This window comes from Epinephelus fuscoguttatus, linkage group LG24 (assembly GCF_011397635.1).
Source record: "Epinephelus fuscoguttatus linkage group LG24, E.fuscoguttatus.final_Chr_v1".
Classification (NCBI taxonomy): Eukaryota; Metazoa; Chordata; class Actinopteri; order Perciformes; family Serranidae; genus Epinephelus; species Epinephelus fuscoguttatus.
In genome coordinates this window covers 13,045,581-13,065,626 of record NC_064775.1, presented here as the reverse complement: position 1 = coordinate 13,065,626, position 20,046 = coordinate 13,045,581, and the positions used below count along the sequence as shown (strand labels likewise).

At 40.4% G+C, this 20,046-nt stretch overlaps 1 protein-coding gene across 1 annotated transcript in view; it reads right to left on the bottom strand.

Moving 5' to 3' along the window:
• Window positions 1-315: 315 nt before the first annotated feature.
• Window positions 316-20,046, bottom strand: part of LOC125884789 (heparan-sulfate 6-O-sulfotransferase 3-B-like) — a 32,261-nt gene continuing 12,530 nt past the window's right edge. Inside the window, exon 2 of the mRNA XM_049569986.1 lies at window positions 316-1,766. Within this exon, the coding sequence (XP_049425943.1) occupies window positions 1,007-1,766 (760 nt within the window). The 3' untranslated portion in view covers window positions 316-1,006. The remainder of the gene's footprint in view (window positions 1,767-20,046) is intronic.

Sequence of the window (20,046 nt, the reverse complement as noted above, 5' to 3'; positions counted from 1 at the left end):
AAGCATTCAGCAAGCCAATTGGTTTCCTCTATTTTCTGCTGCACTAGAGTCATGGTCAATTGAACTTTAAATGATCAATTTGGACGCGAAGAGCTTGTGATCAATGCACTAATGGTGGAAATACCAATGTTCCCTGTCTGTGATGTAAGAGCGCTGAAACTGGCTCTGACAGCCTGTCTTTCAGGCCCACAGCTCTCCTCTCTCCTTTTCGAGGAAAAAAAAAAGCCTCATCAGTGTGCGTCAGTGTGTCTGTGCGTGCGAGGATATAGAAGAAGTTGGCACACCGCATGAAGATTTCAGATTTTTATGGTGAGAACATGCTGTGAAAAAGGATCAAGGTAGAACACGTTCATGTACACATGCGTACCAGAGAGAGTCCATCAAGGACAAATTTACATCACTGGATGCTGCATATTTTTTATTGAACACATTTCCTGCGAGAGATTGCCGTTCTGTATATTGCAGCTTAATCAGTCAGAGAGGGAAAAAAACACACTGCAGACTATTGCCAAGTTTGTGCTTTGATATTCTTATGAAGCCAAACACCACAGAGTAACTACAAGATTTCACTGATCAACACGGCGCTAGATCACAAACATGACACAGAGGATCCTTCAAGTCATTCACCATTTTTAAAATAGACTAAAATTGGCCTTCCTCATGAAGCATTATTTTTTTTACTAATTATTAGCGAAATTTAGGAAACGTTTTCACCGCTTTGAGGACATTCAAAGCACTTGCTAATGAATAAATAAATACATTTCACAACTGCAGTGCCAAAAATAGCCATGAGAAAAAACAAAATACAAAACGTTTATGTTGCCATGACAAATACATCCATCATAAATATTAAGACACCGTTCGGCAGTCCAACAGAGAGCTATGAGGCTATGAGGGCAGGAGGTTTTGGCAGATTCACAGCAGAGGAGCGACAGGGAGGAGAGTAAAGCACAATGAATCAAACAGCGATCAGTCAGTTCATTGGTTTTTAGTCCCCGTGTCCTGCTCACCACCTCACCACCTGGCTGCTGTAGTCCTCTGTCGTGGCTACCTCCTCTAGCCCCTTCATCTGCTCCTCTTCCTCCTCCAATCCTCCTCCTCCTCCTCCTAGTCTCCACAGCTCAGCCAGATAGGTCCTGTGCAGCCGCTGCCTCTGCTGCCTCTCCTGCCACCTCCTCAGACGCTCCTCCTGGTGCTGCCTCTGCCGGTTGTACTGGTAGCGCCGAAGGAAGAGCTCCTTGGCGTACTCGTACAGCTCCATATCGAGGGCATTCAGCCCTTCAATGCGCCACCGCACCTTCTCGCTGATTCCCACGCTGGCGGCGCGCGTGCTGTTGATCTGCGTGAAGGCCCGGATGAATCGCAGGCCGAACGTCCGCTCGAATAGGTACTGCGTCTTGCGCTGGAACTCTGTCAGGCCATAGAAAGCCATGTTGCGCAGGTTGGCTTTGGCGCTGGCAAGCAGGACACGGCCTCGCTCCAGCTCGCTCTGGGACGACATGTTGTAACAGCCCACCAGGCTGAGGTCCGCCAGCATGCGGACCTGCCGGTTGTTGGCAAGGTTAGAAGGGCAGCTCATGAAGTCCACCAGGGGCACGCCTGTCCAGTCTTCACCGCTGTAGCAGGCTGGGAGCTCGTCCTGAGTAGGCGGGCGGCCATCACACATGTGAAGGGCGGTTTTCCAAGTGGCCCCACGCTGCACATGCTTCCACTCACTGAGGTAGCGTGATACAGGGTCCCGTAGCATGGTGATGTAGTAGAAATTCCTGCAGAAACAGATAAAGCAGATACATAAGACGATGTGTGTCGTAGGTACATGAGCTCAAGGACACGTCCAGAATGCCTTTCTTTGACTTAACGGAGTAATTCAACATATTGGGACATACACTAATTACTTTTTATTTCCAAAAGTTAGGAGACAATCGAAACCACTCTCATGTCTGAATGCTAAATATGAAGCTACAGCCGTTTACAGTAGGTTTAGCTTAGCATAAAGACCTACTTTTTGACCTTTGCATGTAGGAGTGGGAAAAACAATTCATTAAATATTGCGATTTTGTTTTTACGATTTTTCAAAAACAATTTTATAATGCTTTGGTTAATATAATTCAAATTTATTGTGGTCTAAAAGCAAGGTGACATCATATCCCTTTCAAGAAAAACAAAGCCAAAGCAAGAAAGCAGAAAATGGTGGATGGTCTGAGGACAGAATTCCAAACCATGGTATGAACAAACTTTATGTTGCTGCTGTTACACAGATTAGGCCACCTGCGCTCCTCTTGGAAAATAATCTCCTAGCAGCGGGGAGTGAAACTGAGGAACCGCAGGGTGGCTGGTTAGCTAATTGTTGTCTCATTTGTGGTCTGATAAACATAGAGAGAGAAACAGCAGGGTATTTAACTTTTTCCCATGATCTAGTGTTAAATAAGTAAAACAAAAATTACAATAAATCATAACATTGAATTACAGTGCTTAAAAATCGTAATAGATATCCAGTCAGCACCCAAGTATCATGTTGAATTGGGATACACATATCTTCCCAGCCATATTTGCACAGATAATATGAATTTTATTTTAGTCAAACAGCCCCAGCATTTTGTTTTAAAACAACGTCTTAGACTGAATGGCGCCAGCATTCAGTATTTAGTTTGGATGTGTGCAGTGAATGATCCAAAGGTTGAAGAAACTGTCTGACAAAACACCATGAGCCACATCTTCAACACAGTGAGGGAGGATGAAACTATACATCAAATTTCTCATATCCGGCCGCAGTTAAAAAAGAAATATGAGCAGGAAGATATACCACAGCACTGGAAGTCTATAGAGCGAACAGAGAGTGTGATTAGGGTTTAAATGAAAAACATCATCGAGTGCGTCTGAGGGTGTTAGAGAATAATGACACAGAAATCAATGCAAACCTAGCAGGTAAAGCATTTAATATCCTGCAGATGTGAAATTATTTTTGTTTTTGTCACACCAATTTGCTCCTGCCTACCTCTGGTAATGAGTTTTTTTCGTCTCCAGCACCTTTCGTGTATCTGGATCACTCTGATCTGCCACGAACAACGCTTCAAAAAATTGCTGTAACCCAGCTGCGCGCAAACCTTTCAACCAACAAACACAGCTTTCCGCTCTTATCTATTGAGTTCAGAGATGACCGGCATAACAGCGAGGTGACTGAAGGAGTCAGCGCCGGGAGAATTTCAGCCATTTTCAAAAAGTTTTTCAAAAGGAACACAACATAGATAAAAGGGAAATTGAAAACGTTCATCTTGTGCGCAAAGATCACTGTGACCTTACGATGTCAGAGACAGCAACCAAATATAAAGCCCAAATAAAAAGCTGAACATTTTATTTCTTTCATTCCTCAGGGCTGCAGTTTATTTTCCGGGAGCTTTCATTCAACAGCTAAATAAAGAAATCAGATTCAAGGACATTCTGCAGCAATATTGCTCTGGAAAATTCTCTTTCAAACCCTACAACAAGAGTGATCACTTTCCCTTTTTCCCTATATGCACTCTAATAACTTGTTGATGCCTCTTTCTTGGACTACCTGTTACCCTGCTGGTGTACAGCAGTGTTTTCCATTCGATTTTCTCTCCTTGTGAGTAAGTCTCTGTGGACTGAATTTGGCTGAGAAGAGCACAGACCGCTGTGATGAGCTGGATGAGCTCCCAAAAATCAGATCCCTTACGGTTTGTGGGTTTCTCAGTACCTGAGTGAGTGTGTGTGATTAGGTGAAGGCAAGTTTGGACTATTTGTTTTGACAAAAGCAGTGCCAAGAAACACACTGGCGTATCTCACCTGGTGAAATACCAAATTTGAGTGAGTGACTAATTTCTCTTTTTATTAATAAACCAAGAAGCCCTCCACAGTTTTATTAAGACCCTTTTTTGCTACAACACAGTAGGAAAAACTGGTAATAACCACAAATAATTATCAATCTTTCTTGCTCTGTGTGACTCTTGTCAGTTACTCAGGGCCTGTATGAACGTTATTTTTGTGGGGAGACAGATGAACCTTTCAGTTTTCCCCCTTTTTCTTGTATCTGTGACTTCTCTCTTAAATTCCTCAAACACAAAAAATGTTATTTAGCAGTCCAGTAAGTAAAAATGATACCTTTAACTTTGTAACTGTAACACCCTCCACCCTGTGTCTTGATATAATACATCGGTATAGAGAAATCAAGATGACGTGCCCTGATTTAAACATTTGCGTAGATTAATTTAATCTAAGATTAGTTCTAATCAGAGTTTTGGAAAACAAGGTTTAAAATGCCTCAATCCAGATTTAAAATTTAAGCAGGGTTTTGTTGCACAATTAAAGCTAATCGCCATTTAGAAAATCCACGTTTATTGATGCAAACTAAAATTAAATAGAGTTCAATCAATATGGAGATGCTTGCTTACCCAAAATAAAATAAGTAATTTAACTTTCAGCTGCTCTTTATTCCTTAACAAAATTCCACAGTGCTAGCTAAAAAGTCAGTTAGCCTAACAGTAATGTTACCCATGATGACTTGGCAGGAAGCTCCAATTTCTCCTTTTTTGAGAAAGAACTTGCTGGAAGAATTAATGGAGCAAAACTGCCAAATAATAGAAGTTTAAAACAAACAAAAAAGGACAACAGCACAGTATGGAAAAGGGAGACTGCCTGGCAGCAACTGGCAGAGAGTTGTAACTTCTCTTTCTTTCACTGCCATGTTTAACAGTTGCGCCAATCTCCCTGTGAAGCTTCACAACAGTTTTCTTGCTGAACCAGTATCTTGAAAGAAGTTCAGCACAATCATAAAACTCAATTGGGTTAACTCTGTCCCTTAACTCGCTTCGAAGCAGTACTATTTTGCTCAATCCATCTGGAAAAGGCAGCCATTTTAAAAGTTAAACCTCCTCAAGAGCAAGTTTAATGTTTAAAGAGATGTTAAAATTTAATCTTTTTTGATTTTATGCTAGTTTTAAAATTTGATACAACTTGATAGTATCATTTAATCAGGTTTAAATTAATCTTTGTTGTTGCAACGCAGCCTTGGTCTCTTGATAGAACATACATTTTCACAATAAGTCTCACCAAAGTGTTTGGCAAACAAAATGCCATGCTAACAAAGTGTTGTTGTTAAAGAAAAGATGATTTAAGTGGTTCTACATTTCATCGTGGACTGACAACTACAGACAACCACAGTCAACATGTTTCATCTCACGACACTGATAAGTAAAGCAATTGGCAATATGTGATGCTGAACATGCATCATATTATATTTATGTGACACTTTTATTCCAGTCCTGCACTCTGTTATAAAGCAGAATTGCACAGCAAGTGTACAGGAAATTGAAAAATAAAGCACTCTTTGTTTGAGTTAATGTTCAATCACAGGTGTGCTATTTTTCAAAGCAAACATATTGGTCCGATCAGCTCCTTATGTGATTATTCGGAGAAAATAAAGCCATGAAGCCATAGAAATCACTCCCCCTTTTCTGACAACCTCTCCCCCCTAGTAACTTTCATACAGTCCCTAATGCCTGCTGTCATTTCAGAACATGCAGTTCACTCCCTGTCCAGCAGTTGTCCTCAGTGTGTTGCCACCTTTCAACATCAACTGTCCCCCCACACCCACCTGCACACCTGCTCCACATTCCCTCATCAGCTCCCCAGCATACCTGGCCTTCAGTTATTGTTTGCTGCCATCTGTGCTGCTAAAGTGTTCCAGCCTTTTTGTCCTCCTGTTCCTGCCTGCTTTGATAATGACCCCTTACCTGCTTTGTTGCCCACCTGCTTGGCCACACTGGACCACCTGTTCTGACTGCCTGATAACCAAACTCTGTTTTCAGTAAGTTTTGCTTTTACCTCAGCTGTTTCGTCTGCAAGATGTGCATTTGAATGCTGTGGAGTGAGCCTTTGCAAATATTTAAATAGCACAACTAAAAACTTTCTGATTAAATTTTTGAAAAGGATAGATTCAAAAAAATGAAGCCAAAAAGCCTGATATTATAGTTATGCACCTATCACAGATAGATCATTATTGGGGTATACATTTTCTGATATGCGTGGACATGAAAACATTTTTTCCAGAACATATATTGCTGAAAACAATGCTTGGGGTGATTTATCCAGCAAAGTGCGCTCCGACTCCATTGTATACAATGCTCTTAGCACTGTGTGGCCCATCCTCTTGTAATGTTAGCAGAGAGTTTCACACTCACAGCTGATCAGACGCCAGCGGAGCGGAGTGGAGCAGTCTCTTCATGGTAAGTTGTCAGCTAGTTTGTGAAATATATATTGGAAAGTTAATAAACAATGACACCACCATTTTCCCTTTAATGTTAACATTTTCCTTGAAAAGCGTCCACGTCACTCATGCTTATCACATTTATCTGTTTGCTATGTTAGCAAGGTAGCTAGTGTTAGCCATCTATAGTTTGTCAGTACAGTCATGACGCAGATTGAAATTTAAGCATCAGAGCTACATTGTTATCTAGTTGGTTAGCTGTGATGCTTGAAAGTTAACAAACAATGTCCCCATTTTTTTTTAATCAACTTCACAACAAGCTTATTGTAATGTTACTCATTTGCTATATTAGCTAACTAGTAGGGTTGGATACCGAAACTCTGTACTTTTTGTACTTGGTACCAATTCACGTCGGTACTACCGAGTACTGATTCACTTAAAATGAATCGGTGCCAAATTTCAGTACCTGAGGTGGAGGCGGAGCGAGAGTGCATGACTTGCACCTCAGACTCAGCACCAATGGCGACAAAAAAAATGTGCAGACAAAAGTTCACGTGCAGCACTGTTCCTAAATGTTCTCAACAAAATGTTGAAACTGAGAAGTTTAGACTATGGGCCCGAACAACGCATAGTGCGTCCAAATTCACACCCTTTCTTCTCTGTGGATTTTCTCCGTCATAGCAAGAAGCCACGCATATCAGCGGAAACAGCAGAACTGTAGCTTTACGACAAGGAACAACTTGTCGGTAATCCAATGAAAAAAATTGATAAAAGTTACAATAAAATGATGTACAACAGAGCTTTCATACAGTTTTGCACACACATTACTGTTGGATGGATTACTCACAAACGCAGGCTCACACAGAAATGCCACGCATATCACATGAAAGCGCAGGACCACACACATCATGGTGCTGTCATCCCATCACGCTATAAATCCAGATCTATTGTCTACAAAATAAAAACCTGACGAATTTCTTTACAATCCATTATACAGATCTTTTTATCAGTCACTTCGTATAATGAGGAATATCGTATCTTACCACGTCTTAGGCTTGCGTGTGTTTCTCCCTGTCTATCCACATTTGTAGTCCGGCTTTCAAGATGCAAGTATCTCCATATTGTCCAGTTGACACTCCATCAAACTTTGTATGACAAGACAAGCGCACTTCATCTTTGCACACCCAGACAACTGCAGCCTAATTGTGCATGCTGACAGGGCAGTAGTCACCATATACACTGAGGGAGACACGTGCCCCCCCACCAATGCCCAAAATGTCTCCCCAATATATAACTGAAACTGAAAAACAAATATCTTGGAGGACATCATTGCACTTGGTTGACTATTTTTCTATGATCTTAGATGTAAATATTGCATGTTTCTTTCAGATAAAACACATTTTTGACTTGTGAATAAGTCAGTGGAATTTCTTGCAATAATGAAAAAATACTGGCAATCATGTCCGCCTGGCACAAACCACATGTTTTGGACAGCTGTGAAGTGACAGAATGTCCCACCATCATGGTTCTTATATTGCCAGATTCCAGAGAGTCTCCCCTCTTCATATATGGCAGAATATGTCAACTTCCAACTTGCTATGGTGAGATACATGTAAAAATGTAAGAATTTAGTAACACAGATTTGTTTTTTTCATTGAAAAAAAAAAACAAGATATAACATGTGTATGTAGCCTTTATAATGACTGTGATATGAGCTTAAAAGTAAAGGCAGTAAAAATACCCCAAAAAGGCCTATGGCCCATAGGGTTAAAAAGTACTGAAATAAGGTACCATTTGATACCGGTACCGAATTCCAGATACCGGTACTGGTACCGTATCAGTTCAATTATGAACGGTACCCAACCCTACTAACTAGCTAATCACATAGCTCCTTTGTACCATGACAGACAAGTGGAAGCTAATGAACAAGCATGTATTCACACCAGACTGTTTTGTTCAGGCCTCAAAGTTTGGTACAAAACCCAGCCCAACAACTACAGTTGTCGCATTTACAAAAATTTAAATGTGTTCAGTGAAATAATGGTTTAGAATAGCAACAAGTGTGTAGCATCAATCATGTAGCTGGCTGGTTTAGTAGAGAGCAGTGGTGGAAAGTAACTAAGTCAGTCACATTTACTCAAGTACTGTACTTTGGTTAAATTTAGAGGTACTTGTACTTTATCTCAGTATTTCCATTTTTGGCTACACTATACTTCTACTCCGCTATAGCAGTACATTTTATTCAACTACATTTATTTCACAACTATAGTTGCTAGTTACTTTTCGGATCAATATTATATGTAAAATATATGATGAGTTAAAAGGAACAGCTCAAATAAAATGTTTTTTTCACTCTTATTGCCCACAGATGACTGAAACAGTGTGGGACTACGTCTCCTAAGATGTTGTACTTGTCTGCAAATACCTGCAAAGCAAAGACAAGCCAGGCATCTAGCAAAACCAGCCATTTGTTCATTTCTAGAATTTGTTGACAGTGTGTTATAATGTCAAGTTTTCTTCAGTACAGTCATTTTCTAAAGAAAGCAGCCTTCTGAGTATCTTTCCATGGTCATATTGGTGCCAAATCAGAAGACAAACCACATAGAAAAGTCTATTTTTATTCTGGCTCAAAAATTCAATATACTAATTTTTCTCTCTAATATCGGTATCAATTTCAGTTTCAAAAATCCCAAATTGGTTGGGCACTCATTACACTCATTAAGGCTTTATAAAAAGGTAGCAATTAGGTGCCAGACTATAAGAAGCAGGCATCCAAGAGACAGAGCTGAAAATGTGCAAATTTTGCAAGGTGAAACACAAAATGAGATTCAATTCATGGTTGGCTTCTACTTTCACTTTCTGGAAGGCATGTTTACAAAGAGTCACGGACAACTCTGCATAATACAGTGTGCTTTTAAAATGCATTGATTGCCATCAGTTAAGTTGTTTTGCTCTAAATTTGCAGTGTAGCCTAGTTGATGTACTGGAGCTTTGACAACAAGAGCATCTGTACAGCTGTGATTGTTTTGAGTTCACTGCTAAAGTGAGAATTTAGATTAATTGTGAGAGAAGTTGTGTTGCTGAGCAAAGAGTGCACAGCCAAACAGCCTTAAAAGGTCCACAATTTAGCAATTATTGCCAGACGGCAGATATCAATCAGCTGTGATATATACTTAAGTGAGTGCCATGATGATATCATGGCAGAACACATACGCAGACAGGCACACCACCCAGAGATAATGGCCATCCACAGTGGAAGCTAAGTGAATTACCCTGCCATCTTCACTGGGTTGAATGGACAGCACTAGATGGATGGACACACACGAGCGCCTCACAAAGCGTTCCTTTGTTGTACTTCCTGGAAAACAGCTCAGTCTTTTCCTCCTCCTGTGCCTATCATCTATCTGTACAGCTAACCGCGAGACAGCCAGATCAATAAATGTCCATGCAACCCCGCCTTTCTGCGTCTGCGCTTTCATCGTGACCTATTGACAAAGACCAGCAAATGTCAAAGCTCTCTTCTTACTTGTGTCAGGGACAGAGGCAGGGTCAGATTATGAAGGTCAAGAATAATTACTGGTTGGATGAATGGCTGAGTGTTTCTCATGCAAGGAACAGATAGTGTCACTTTGATTGAGCATTTTTTTTAGCATATATTAAAGAAGTAAACATTCATGACATCACCAGTAGGAGATGCTCTGTATTCTTATCCAGGCATTTCTATTAGTGCTTTCAGTAAAAAATATTTATTTTGTCGCTGTGTTTCTGGCCATTTGAAAAAAGCAGCAATATCCGTTGTCTTTTAGCACTGCTTTGGTCGCGACCAACTCAAGCTTTTTAGCTGGTAAATGCTCCACTATATTCAGTTGCTAGTTTCTAACATTGTCTGTCTGCTGTTTGATGTTTGGAAAGTAGTGTTTAGTCTGTTTTTAGAGCCTCCTGCTGTGGCTTGAACAATGCTGATGAGAGAGGCAAGAATAGGTTTGGGTATCAGGACCCAATACCTTTCAGGTGCTGACTGCTATAATCCAGTTCCAAGTAGTATTGAAACTTCTCCACTTATACGATACCCACATTCAGTCTTTTTTGCGCCGCGGGTCTGATCCCGGACAGGTGGACTCTGTCGTTAAACCTGTTAATATTCGCTAGGTAACGTTAGCTGCATTATTCTAAAAGGTAGCCCTGTCATTGTGTGTGGGCTGGTGGACTCTCACAACTGTCCCTGGTCCAGTGCTTACATTTCCTCAGTAGCAGCAGCTACAATCCATACAGCCTGTGTGGTAATCCGAGTGTATTAGACAGTTGGTAGTTTAGTATGCTGAGATGCACCAAAATGGTGAGAATGACCCCAAACCATCAGCTTAAAGATGCTAAAACATACTATAGTTCCCTGTGGCTGAGGCTAACTGCAGTGCCAGATGGTAATTCTTCTTCCGTTTGAAGTTAAAAGTGACCCCCCTCATATTACATGAAGTAATTTGATCTATTATTGATATAAAATTATTCATTATAGCAGCTTTAATAGTTCTGGTGTATCTAAAATCTCTATTGTTCTTGAGAAATCCCAAAGAAGAAACAGTGCCTATAACTGTGTGTTGGTTGATGAGGCTGTCGTGAGCTAAAATAACCTTTCTTCACCATCCATCTCTCTCAAACATCATCTGTCATTCGCTCTGGTTTATTCCAAGCTGGTGCCTAACCTCTTTGCTAATGTGCTAAATGGCTTTCAAGTCTTTCAGGCCTGAACAGGACAAAGTGGGAACATTTTTGATGTTCTCGGATATCTGATTGATCCAGCCAAAATCAAATATTCTCAGAGATATTTAAGTGAATGTACAAGATGCTGATTCTGTCACATAATAGCAAAATCACTGACAACCTTGCATGTGTAATCATGCACGTCAAGGTAAACTTAAATCAGCTTGTCGCATTTTGCTGCCGATCAATCTGACGCCTCGTTCATGCCCTTCTCGCTGCCTGTCACCTTTCTCCATACAGCAAACCTGCAAACACTATTGATCGCCCTCTCTCCGTCTCTCTCCCCAATTGTCTCTCTCTCACTCTCTAAATCACCATCAAAAAGCTACAGAGGAAACTCGCAGCAAAAGATCAATATCTGCCTTGTTAATTCACTCACTACCATCAAGGACACAGTCAGTCTCATGATAAAAGCCTTGATGGAAACTATTTATGCTGCTGAAGAAGCAGCCCATACAAAACCTATCTGGATCGACAATAATCTCATTTATTTCATCTTTTTAAAATTGAAAATACATCATGCTGCTTTTAGTTGAGGCATTTCTGAAGAATGATTACTTCTCCAGCTCCACCTCACACTGTTCCAACAAGTGCTGTCAATGAAGTATCACTTTGGAAGCCATTTCTATCAGCCAAGTTTGGAGAAGAAGCCAGTTTGAAAACAAGCACAGGACTGCACATCGATTTCACACTGAAGTTAGGGTGTTGATAACTCGCACAGTTGGCACAGATCCATTTTAAAGGTGTTTCTGTACCCTCAAGGGATTCCTTAACCATTGCCTGTAAGTGGAAATTACAGTAAAAAATAAAATAACCTTCAGTCATCTCCGCCTCAAGTCACATGCTGTTTTTAACAGTTCAGTTTTATCTCTCCAAAACCACTTTTCAATGCTACTTTGCTTGTGATAATGACAGCTTCACACACGTTTCTCACATCGCACATAAAATAATGAACCTTGTCAGCAGCAGCCTAGAAAACACTGTAAAAACTCTTAAATGTGAGAGATATGAAAATGAATGTGTTTAAAGCTGCACCCGTACAATATTCATATATTAACAATAGATCAAATGAATACTAAAATGTGAAAGGGGTTGTTCACAGCCGACTTCACTGAAGATGCGGGATTGCCTCTCAACCGGTGGCTGGATGAAATCATCAGTGGGGTGCTCAGTGCTGACGTTCCTTAGCTCAGTGCACCAAGTGAAGTGAGCTTGTACCAAATCTACAACATATTTTTTCAGTCTACTAACTAATGATGCAGTGTTGGATAGTCAAGTTTATTATTTTATTCAATCAATGCTCAAAACGTCAGCACTGAAACGCTGCCTTTTTTCCCCAAAATATTTCCAATAGACCCTCTATAGTTTCTGAAGAGGATGTAAAAAAAAGTTCACATGGAAGACTGTGATTAATTTTTAAATATATCTATAAACTAATGCATTATACACAGTGAAGCGTATTTAGAGCTAAAAAAGCAAGCCTAAATAGTTACACCTGTCTCCTGCTTTCTCTCACACATGCAGATGGGTATGTGTGAACAATTACAGCTGATTGAACACTTCTCTTTGGAACAGCAATAGTGTGTGTTATTTACTCAGGCATTTTAATCTGGGCTCATTTCACCCCAGAGACAGCAACTTTATGCACTAGTTACTAATTTTCTTAAAAAAAAAAAAAAAAGTGGCCCCAAAATGTTGTAAATGCCCCAATTTTTTTAAACAGTGGGGGCAAAATTACCACCCAAATATTTTTTAAACCTCCTACACTGCCTGTAAAAGATAAGATAAGGCTTGTTGTTTTTCAGACATTTTTGCTATGTGATTTTCTTGCCCCTAACAGCTTTTTAAGACGAGTGAGGAGTCAGCAGTCACTAGCCCCTTTTACACTGCCAGATTTTCCGCGAATGTTGGGCCGTTTTGCCGACAAGCTGCAAGCGTTGAGACACACTGAGCCGGATTGGCGAGTTGATCCAAGGTGCCCAATTTTCTGCCTCGTAGGGTAGACATATTGGTGGCTGTTGATGACTTTTGGGAGGAGCTGTTGATGATGGCGCACGTGCAAACAGGAAACAGCTGATAGCAGGAATTAGCAAGCAGCTAGTAGCAAGAGGGAAACACAAACCTGACAGACACGGTAAAGATAAGCAACTGGGGAGACAAGGAATTGCGCAGCCTCCCTGCCCTTGCAAATGAAGAGGCTATTAACCATCAGATGACAGAAACGGTGAAGAACAGGCCGACTTACGAGAGAATCGCCGAAGGACTGACCAGCCGTGGCTTCCCTCCCACATCACTGTTTACGTCACACGCTGAGCTACATGTTTTGTTACTTGCTGCCCCGAAAAAAGGCGCAATCTGTGTAAACAAAAGTAGGTAGGCGGCATTTTGCTGCACTCCCCGATTTTGTTTTCATACTGCCAATGCTGAAAAAAGACTGGGCTTTCCTGCAAATTTGCACAATTCCTACCTAAAAAGGGCTAATGACATACAAAACAGTTAATAAATAAATTTTGTGTGAATTGTGAATCACTGCAACCATAAGAGCACAGTCATTCATAGGCTCACAAAATATTAGGCTGATTGATCCAGTAGTTTGCGAGATTAGCTGCAGACACGCAAATTCACACACGCGCACACACGACCAAATGCATGATCCATTCTAGGCTTACGTCCAGGCAGAGATAATGATGTGTTTACAGCTTGGCCGAAAAATCATTTAATGTAGGTTTTTAGACTTTGAAAAAGAAGTTAAAGTTATGTAAATTCAAGGATTTCAATTTGAAAAAGGCGATAGCCATGACATATTCTGATCATTAATGGTGATTTAGCAACATTTTTCAATAAAAATCTGACAAAAGTTGCTGAGTTGTTTGCTTTTATTGCCAGGCCACTGTCAGTTAAATCTTTTTCTCCCCAAACTTTAATTCGGATTTTTGGTCCTTTAATCTTCGTATATAATGACGAAAACTCTGCCTGTGAGGGTGTGGTTGTGTCTGTCTGTGTGTCTGTTCCACGTTTTTCTCCTCACTGACTTGGTCAATCCATGTGAAATTTGGCACAGTGGTAGAGGGTCATGGGAGGATGCGAATGAAGCAATATTACATCAATTGGCCAAAGGGGGGCGCGATTGAATTTGCAAACTTTGAATGGGCATATCTCATGCCCCATATGTCGTAGAGACATGAAACTTTGCAGAGAGATGCCTCTCCTCACGAGGAACAAATTTGCCTCAAGGAACCATAACTTCCTGTTATATAGATTTTGAATTTTTTGAAAAACACTTAAAATCGACCTCTTCCTAGGAAGTTTGACTGATCTGCATGAAACTGGGTGAACATAATCTAGGGACCAATATCTAAAGTTCCCTCTTGGCAAAAGTTGGAAAACTTCCTAAAACTGAGCTTCTATAAGGCAATGAATATTGCGGAGGGCGTGGCTCATCACATAAAGGTGTATAACATCTCAAGGGTTTCACCCATCACCACGCAACTTTGTAGGCATATGACCACACATAATCTGAGGGGACCCCTCCATTATTGACCCCATCAAACAAAATGGGGGCGCTAGAGAGCTAGTTTCTGACCTAGGCTGAACCGCCATATTGAGTTTTACTAAATTTGGTAGATATGTAGAACAGGACGCCTCAAGGTGACTGGAGAAATTTAACTCTAATTGGAAACTGGGTGGCGCTATAACAACAGAAAAAAGCTTAAAAATGGCTAAAATGCGACCGATCGCTGTGGCTCCCCCTGTGGCCAAATTGTAGGGCAGCAGGTTCAGGAAATTGTACATGGGACATCATACTATCAAATTCACAAAAACTCTGTCTGAATACATTGCTCTTCCTAATGGGTTCAGCTGACTATTAAATCTGCAATTTCCTATGACTTGTATCCCAAACACACACCATGTGAAAACGTATGTGGGCAACTGTGCACTCAATGGGTATGGACTAATAATAGATATTTATGAAATAAAATATACTTTTTATGGATTTTAATTAACACATAAATCACCACAATTTTACACCAAAGTAAAAAAAAACAGATCTATTCTTAAAATGATCATGTTTGCAGCAAAGTGTTCAATGAGACTCCAAACAGGGAGAACTTTCAACCCTTTGACCAGAAAGGATTTTGTGGATCACACTGCATTTGGCAAAGCAGATAAAATATTAGCCTGGTTCGATTTTCAGCTTAGCCAACTTGACAGTGGGTGAATGGGTAACTACAGAGGAGCAGGAGAAACAAATGGGAAGAGCTATAAAACACAGCAGACGGGCTCAGATTCCCAAAAAAGTAAATGAGGCTGGCAATTAGATGAATGAAAGAGGAATGTCAGAGGGTACAAATTCAGCAACAGCAGGTCGGCATGTTAAAGGGGATGTTATCAAGATGACTAAGCTCAGCTGCTCAGCTGCACAGAGACCTGGGGAGTCTCATCACATCAGTCTCCAGAACAAGAGGTCGAGCGGGATCCATTTTCACTCATCTGATTCTCTCTCTTGTACTAATTTAATCTTTGCGTGCCAATTACAGGCAAAATGATCCCTGTCCCCATCTGTGCACAGCGGGATCACTATCCAACAAGCACATACACACACAAAAAATACAACACAACACTCTCCTTCAGTCCTAAATGATCCGTCAGTAGCACACCACAACATAACCCAGTTATAGGGAATATCGGCAGGTAGCATCACTTGATAAACCTTCCAGAAGCACGGAGTGTGAGGAGAGAAATGTTGAGTGAGGAGACTGGTGCTGCACTGTGATCTTCATTGGTCGCAGATATGAGATGCTATTTTGGGCGATAAAGGAAAAGCCCCAGGGATGCTGGTGTGGAGACGAGGGAACCGAGAATGCTCCCGGAAAGACGAGGTGTCCGGGCAAGCGAGGGTGTGAAGATGTGGTTTTGCTGAAAACTAGGTGAGGGGAGCTCATGGGAGGAGTGGCAGCCAACACACACTTAAACAAATTTAAGTATGTAGATCATCTTTGCATAGAAACTCTTCTCCTGGGGACACAATCCTCCATCTGTATTAAAATTTGGCTGTGTTTCAGGTTGCCACATTTTCCCAGAGTTCATTTGGTGTTTTAAACACACCCACAAGAAGCATAGTGTCGAGGACATCCGCGCACACAACAACCTGGCGTGTGCAGCTTTAGTAGCTTTAGCGTCTTAGCCTTAACCTTTCCTTGACATCTTAATCTTTGCAGCTTTGTGAGGTGTCAGCCAGTCCTCTAGGTCCATGTAGATATGGAAAGGATAAATGGGAGACTGTACTCTGCAAAGGTCACATCTACCCACACAAACTACTGAGGAATTTCTGAAAAGCAATTCACTTTTAAGCAATATGTGAGGGCTGCTTCCAATGCTGTGCTGTATGATTTCCTGCAGCATTTCGACATAGGGTCTTTGAAAGAGCGTTTTGCAGCGTGTATCCCTTCTGCTATTATTACACTGCAAATTAAATTTAAGGTACAATATGCCAGAGCCCACACTTATATAAGGCTCACTTGGAAAATAAAAGAGAAATAGGTCCTTATTGAATCTGACGCATCTCCCATGCAATTGAACAGTTTCATTCCATGATGACTTATCTGCCATCCATCCAACAAGGCAGCACAGAACCGAAACCATAAGGCAGTTTGATGGATAGCACATAATGATCTGTCTAGCAGACTTTCTCCCTGTGATGTTTTTTTCTTTTAACAAACACACTTTTTTGTAGAAAGAAATCTTCAATCCAGTCGACAGGTTTCTGTATAAATCTGGACTTCTGGATTAATCCCCCCTCCTTCCTCCTCCCTAGTATAATAAAACCTGTCTTCGACTGCCCCTAATCCCCCTAAGGAGTGTGGAGATTACCAAGATCCTCTGAATATCTCACATTTCTCACAAGAATACAAGATGCTGCTCACTGTCATGAAGGGAGGGCACTGGAGGGTTTGATTTAACGAAACAACATATTTTGTGCACAAATAACTTCATCCTATATCGGATTTTAATGCCCTTGATGTAAGTTAATGTAACTTACCGATATTTTTCAAGGTGTTGTATCAAAGTTAGAAATTCCATTTTTGTTAAGATGCTATTCTATATTCCATGACACAATCTCTTCTTATTAAAAAAATCAGTTGGAAAAAAGTCAAGCTCTAATTATGGGATTCAAACTAGTACACCTCAAGTATTTTTGCCCGAACTCTGGCTGTTATGACCATTGCTGGCTTTCAAAATATTGAGCTTCATGCAGCTTCACTTTGCCAGCAGCACATCTCTAATAGTAAAAACATGTTCTATCAACACACACACCAGTGGAACTTGTCCTATGGAAGTCCATTTCAACCACTTGGAAAAAATAATCTACCACCCATGTCTTTTTGCATTAGGGCTCATAATTATCAGATATTTTCTCTTATCTCCTATCTTAACTTTCTAAAACTCTGACAGTTTGGAAGATAGTATCTCATAATCATGAGATGCTAATTCATAAATACAAGAAGTTTTCTCATGTATAAGATGCTATGTCTTGACTCAGCATCATCATTAATGAGGTGATTGAGAATATATTGAAAGCAATCGAGTTTGAAATATAATAAATAATAATAATGATAATCTTTATTTCTGTAGCACTTTTCTAAACCAGAGTCGCAAAGTGCTTCACAAAATACATTTCAGTACCCTAAAATATGTGTGAAAAAAATCCCAGAATCCAATAAATACAATTAGATTTTGTGGTGGTATGTAGGATCAAGGCAAATAAATTAAAGTTTGCTAAATCATACTTATGAGGGGGGAAAAAATTGCTGGATTTTTTTAAAAAGTGACATGTGGTCTTTCATATGCCGTTACCAATGTCCAATTAGCTGCTAGCTAATAATTACCATAGTGTTACTGGGTATTTTAAAATGAAATAATTGGCAAGTAGGGCATTTAGCAAGTGATGTTATAACAAAATGTCTGCAGACATATATTTTTGACACAAAGTGTTGGTTTTATACTGCCAACTACAAAATGTTTTCACATTGGAACCCTCTGTAATTGCTGGCGGGATATTTGGGAATTTTCCCACAAGACCTCCCCGACTGTATAAGTGTGTCATCAACACAGGCAGTAAACAGAACATCAGAATCCACCAGTGCTGGTTTTAGAAATCATTATGAGTTCATTATCGTATTTACACTCATGCAATAGACTGCACAGCCGTGTGCCTGCTGTACTTTGTTTGTGGTTTGAGCTTAAATGCAAATTTTCAAATGTGGGTGTTTCAATAACTCACACAGATCAAGGAACTGTTGTACCTTCAAATATGATATGAACACAGCAGGACGGCACTAAGATGAAGACAACAAATGCTGCATTTATACTGCATGAAACAGCACGGCTCTACTCAACTGAGCTGGCTCTTTTTTGGTTTTCCATTAGCAAAAGATGTGGATTGTGTATTGATAACACCTTGAAAGAGATGCCAAGTGAGCAAAGCTGATACTAGGAGGACACTGCAGACCACTGACTGTTCAGAGAGAATCATCACTTGTGCAACATGGCACAGCCTGCACACACCAGCTCTTGGCTAAGCTACCGTCAGTAGTGACCACCGTTGTTTTATTCACTTAACGCTGATTTTAAAATATGGATGCCCACAAAACTATGCCGTACACTACGCCATACAATTGATGAAGTGCAGATGTTCCTCTGTTTAGTTGAGTGTTGACTTGAAGATGATGTCACAGCAGTTTCATGTGGCGCCCCTCGGGCCATTAGCTGAGAATCCCACCTACACTGAGAAGGTACTATCTGCAGTGGAAATAGTAAAGCACCTGGTACCAAAAGTGAGTTAAGGCAAGCAAAACAAGTGGAAATACAGCGAAAGTGTCCAGTGCTAAATTTATAAATAAAAAAAATTAGGATAATTGCCTCTACAAATAGAGGGCGAGACTGTATGTGCAGGGAGGTGTGTGAATTACTGAGACAGGATGTGTTTAATTGCTTTCTGGAGGTAGAAAGCATTTCATTAATGTAGAGAGGCAGTATCTTTTTTTCCATACCTTTATAGCTTCCTGACATTTCACCAGGGTATATGCTATATGAAAAAAAAAAAGTAAAAAAAAAAAAAAAAAGAAAAAGAAAGGAAAAACCATAAAAGCTGAGCTGCTGGTGATATTAGTCATTGTAGCATGTATGACATTGTCTAGGGCTGGGCTATACATTAACATTTTCCAGCTGATCAGTTGGAACCAGCAGCAGCGTCACCCCACACCCTTGTAGTTTCAGCTAGGAGATGGAACTCATCGTAAAACACACTTCATTTAAACGTGACAGAAACTAAATAAAACCCACCAAAACCCTCTTGGTTATTGTTTTCACTGTTCCAACAATCACCAAATCTTGTTTGATTAATAAATCCCTATTTCACAGTTGGATGTGAAAACATGCTGTTTTTCCTGCTGTCTTTTTCTGCTATTGCTGGCTGGCTTTTTGCTAGTCCTGTGTTATTATCCCCACCACTCGCTATCGCCATGTTTGTCAGCTCAGCTGCCCTTCCCACCAGTAGAGAGTAACCTCTAGTGGCGCATGCTGTGAGTTTAATAGAATGATGAACGTCTGTATTTTTGATGTCATTGAAAATCATACTTCAGGGATTTCTAATACCCTGATATACCATAATACCGCCCAAGCCTAGTAAAATCTATGATAGTGAGGCACCAAATGAAAAAACATGGAAATCTACTTCTTGCTGAGAGTTAGATGAGAAGAACGATATCACTCTTGTGTCTGTGAGTAGCATCAATCTTGTCATCTAACTCATGGCAAGAAAACAAGCTTCCAAAATGTCAAGCTATTAATTGATGGGTACAGTTAGCTTTATCTTTAGATTCTAATGGATTAATGTTGTACATCTAAAGATAAGGCTAACAAATCTAAAGATAGATCAAATTTTAAAGGGTCCCACAGGTCAGAGCCATTTGCTAATATGATCATCGTTCTTCAGTACAGTGTGTGAGCACATTTCCCATGATATCTGCACAGCAGGTGGTGACATCAATCAGAATATGCCAAGT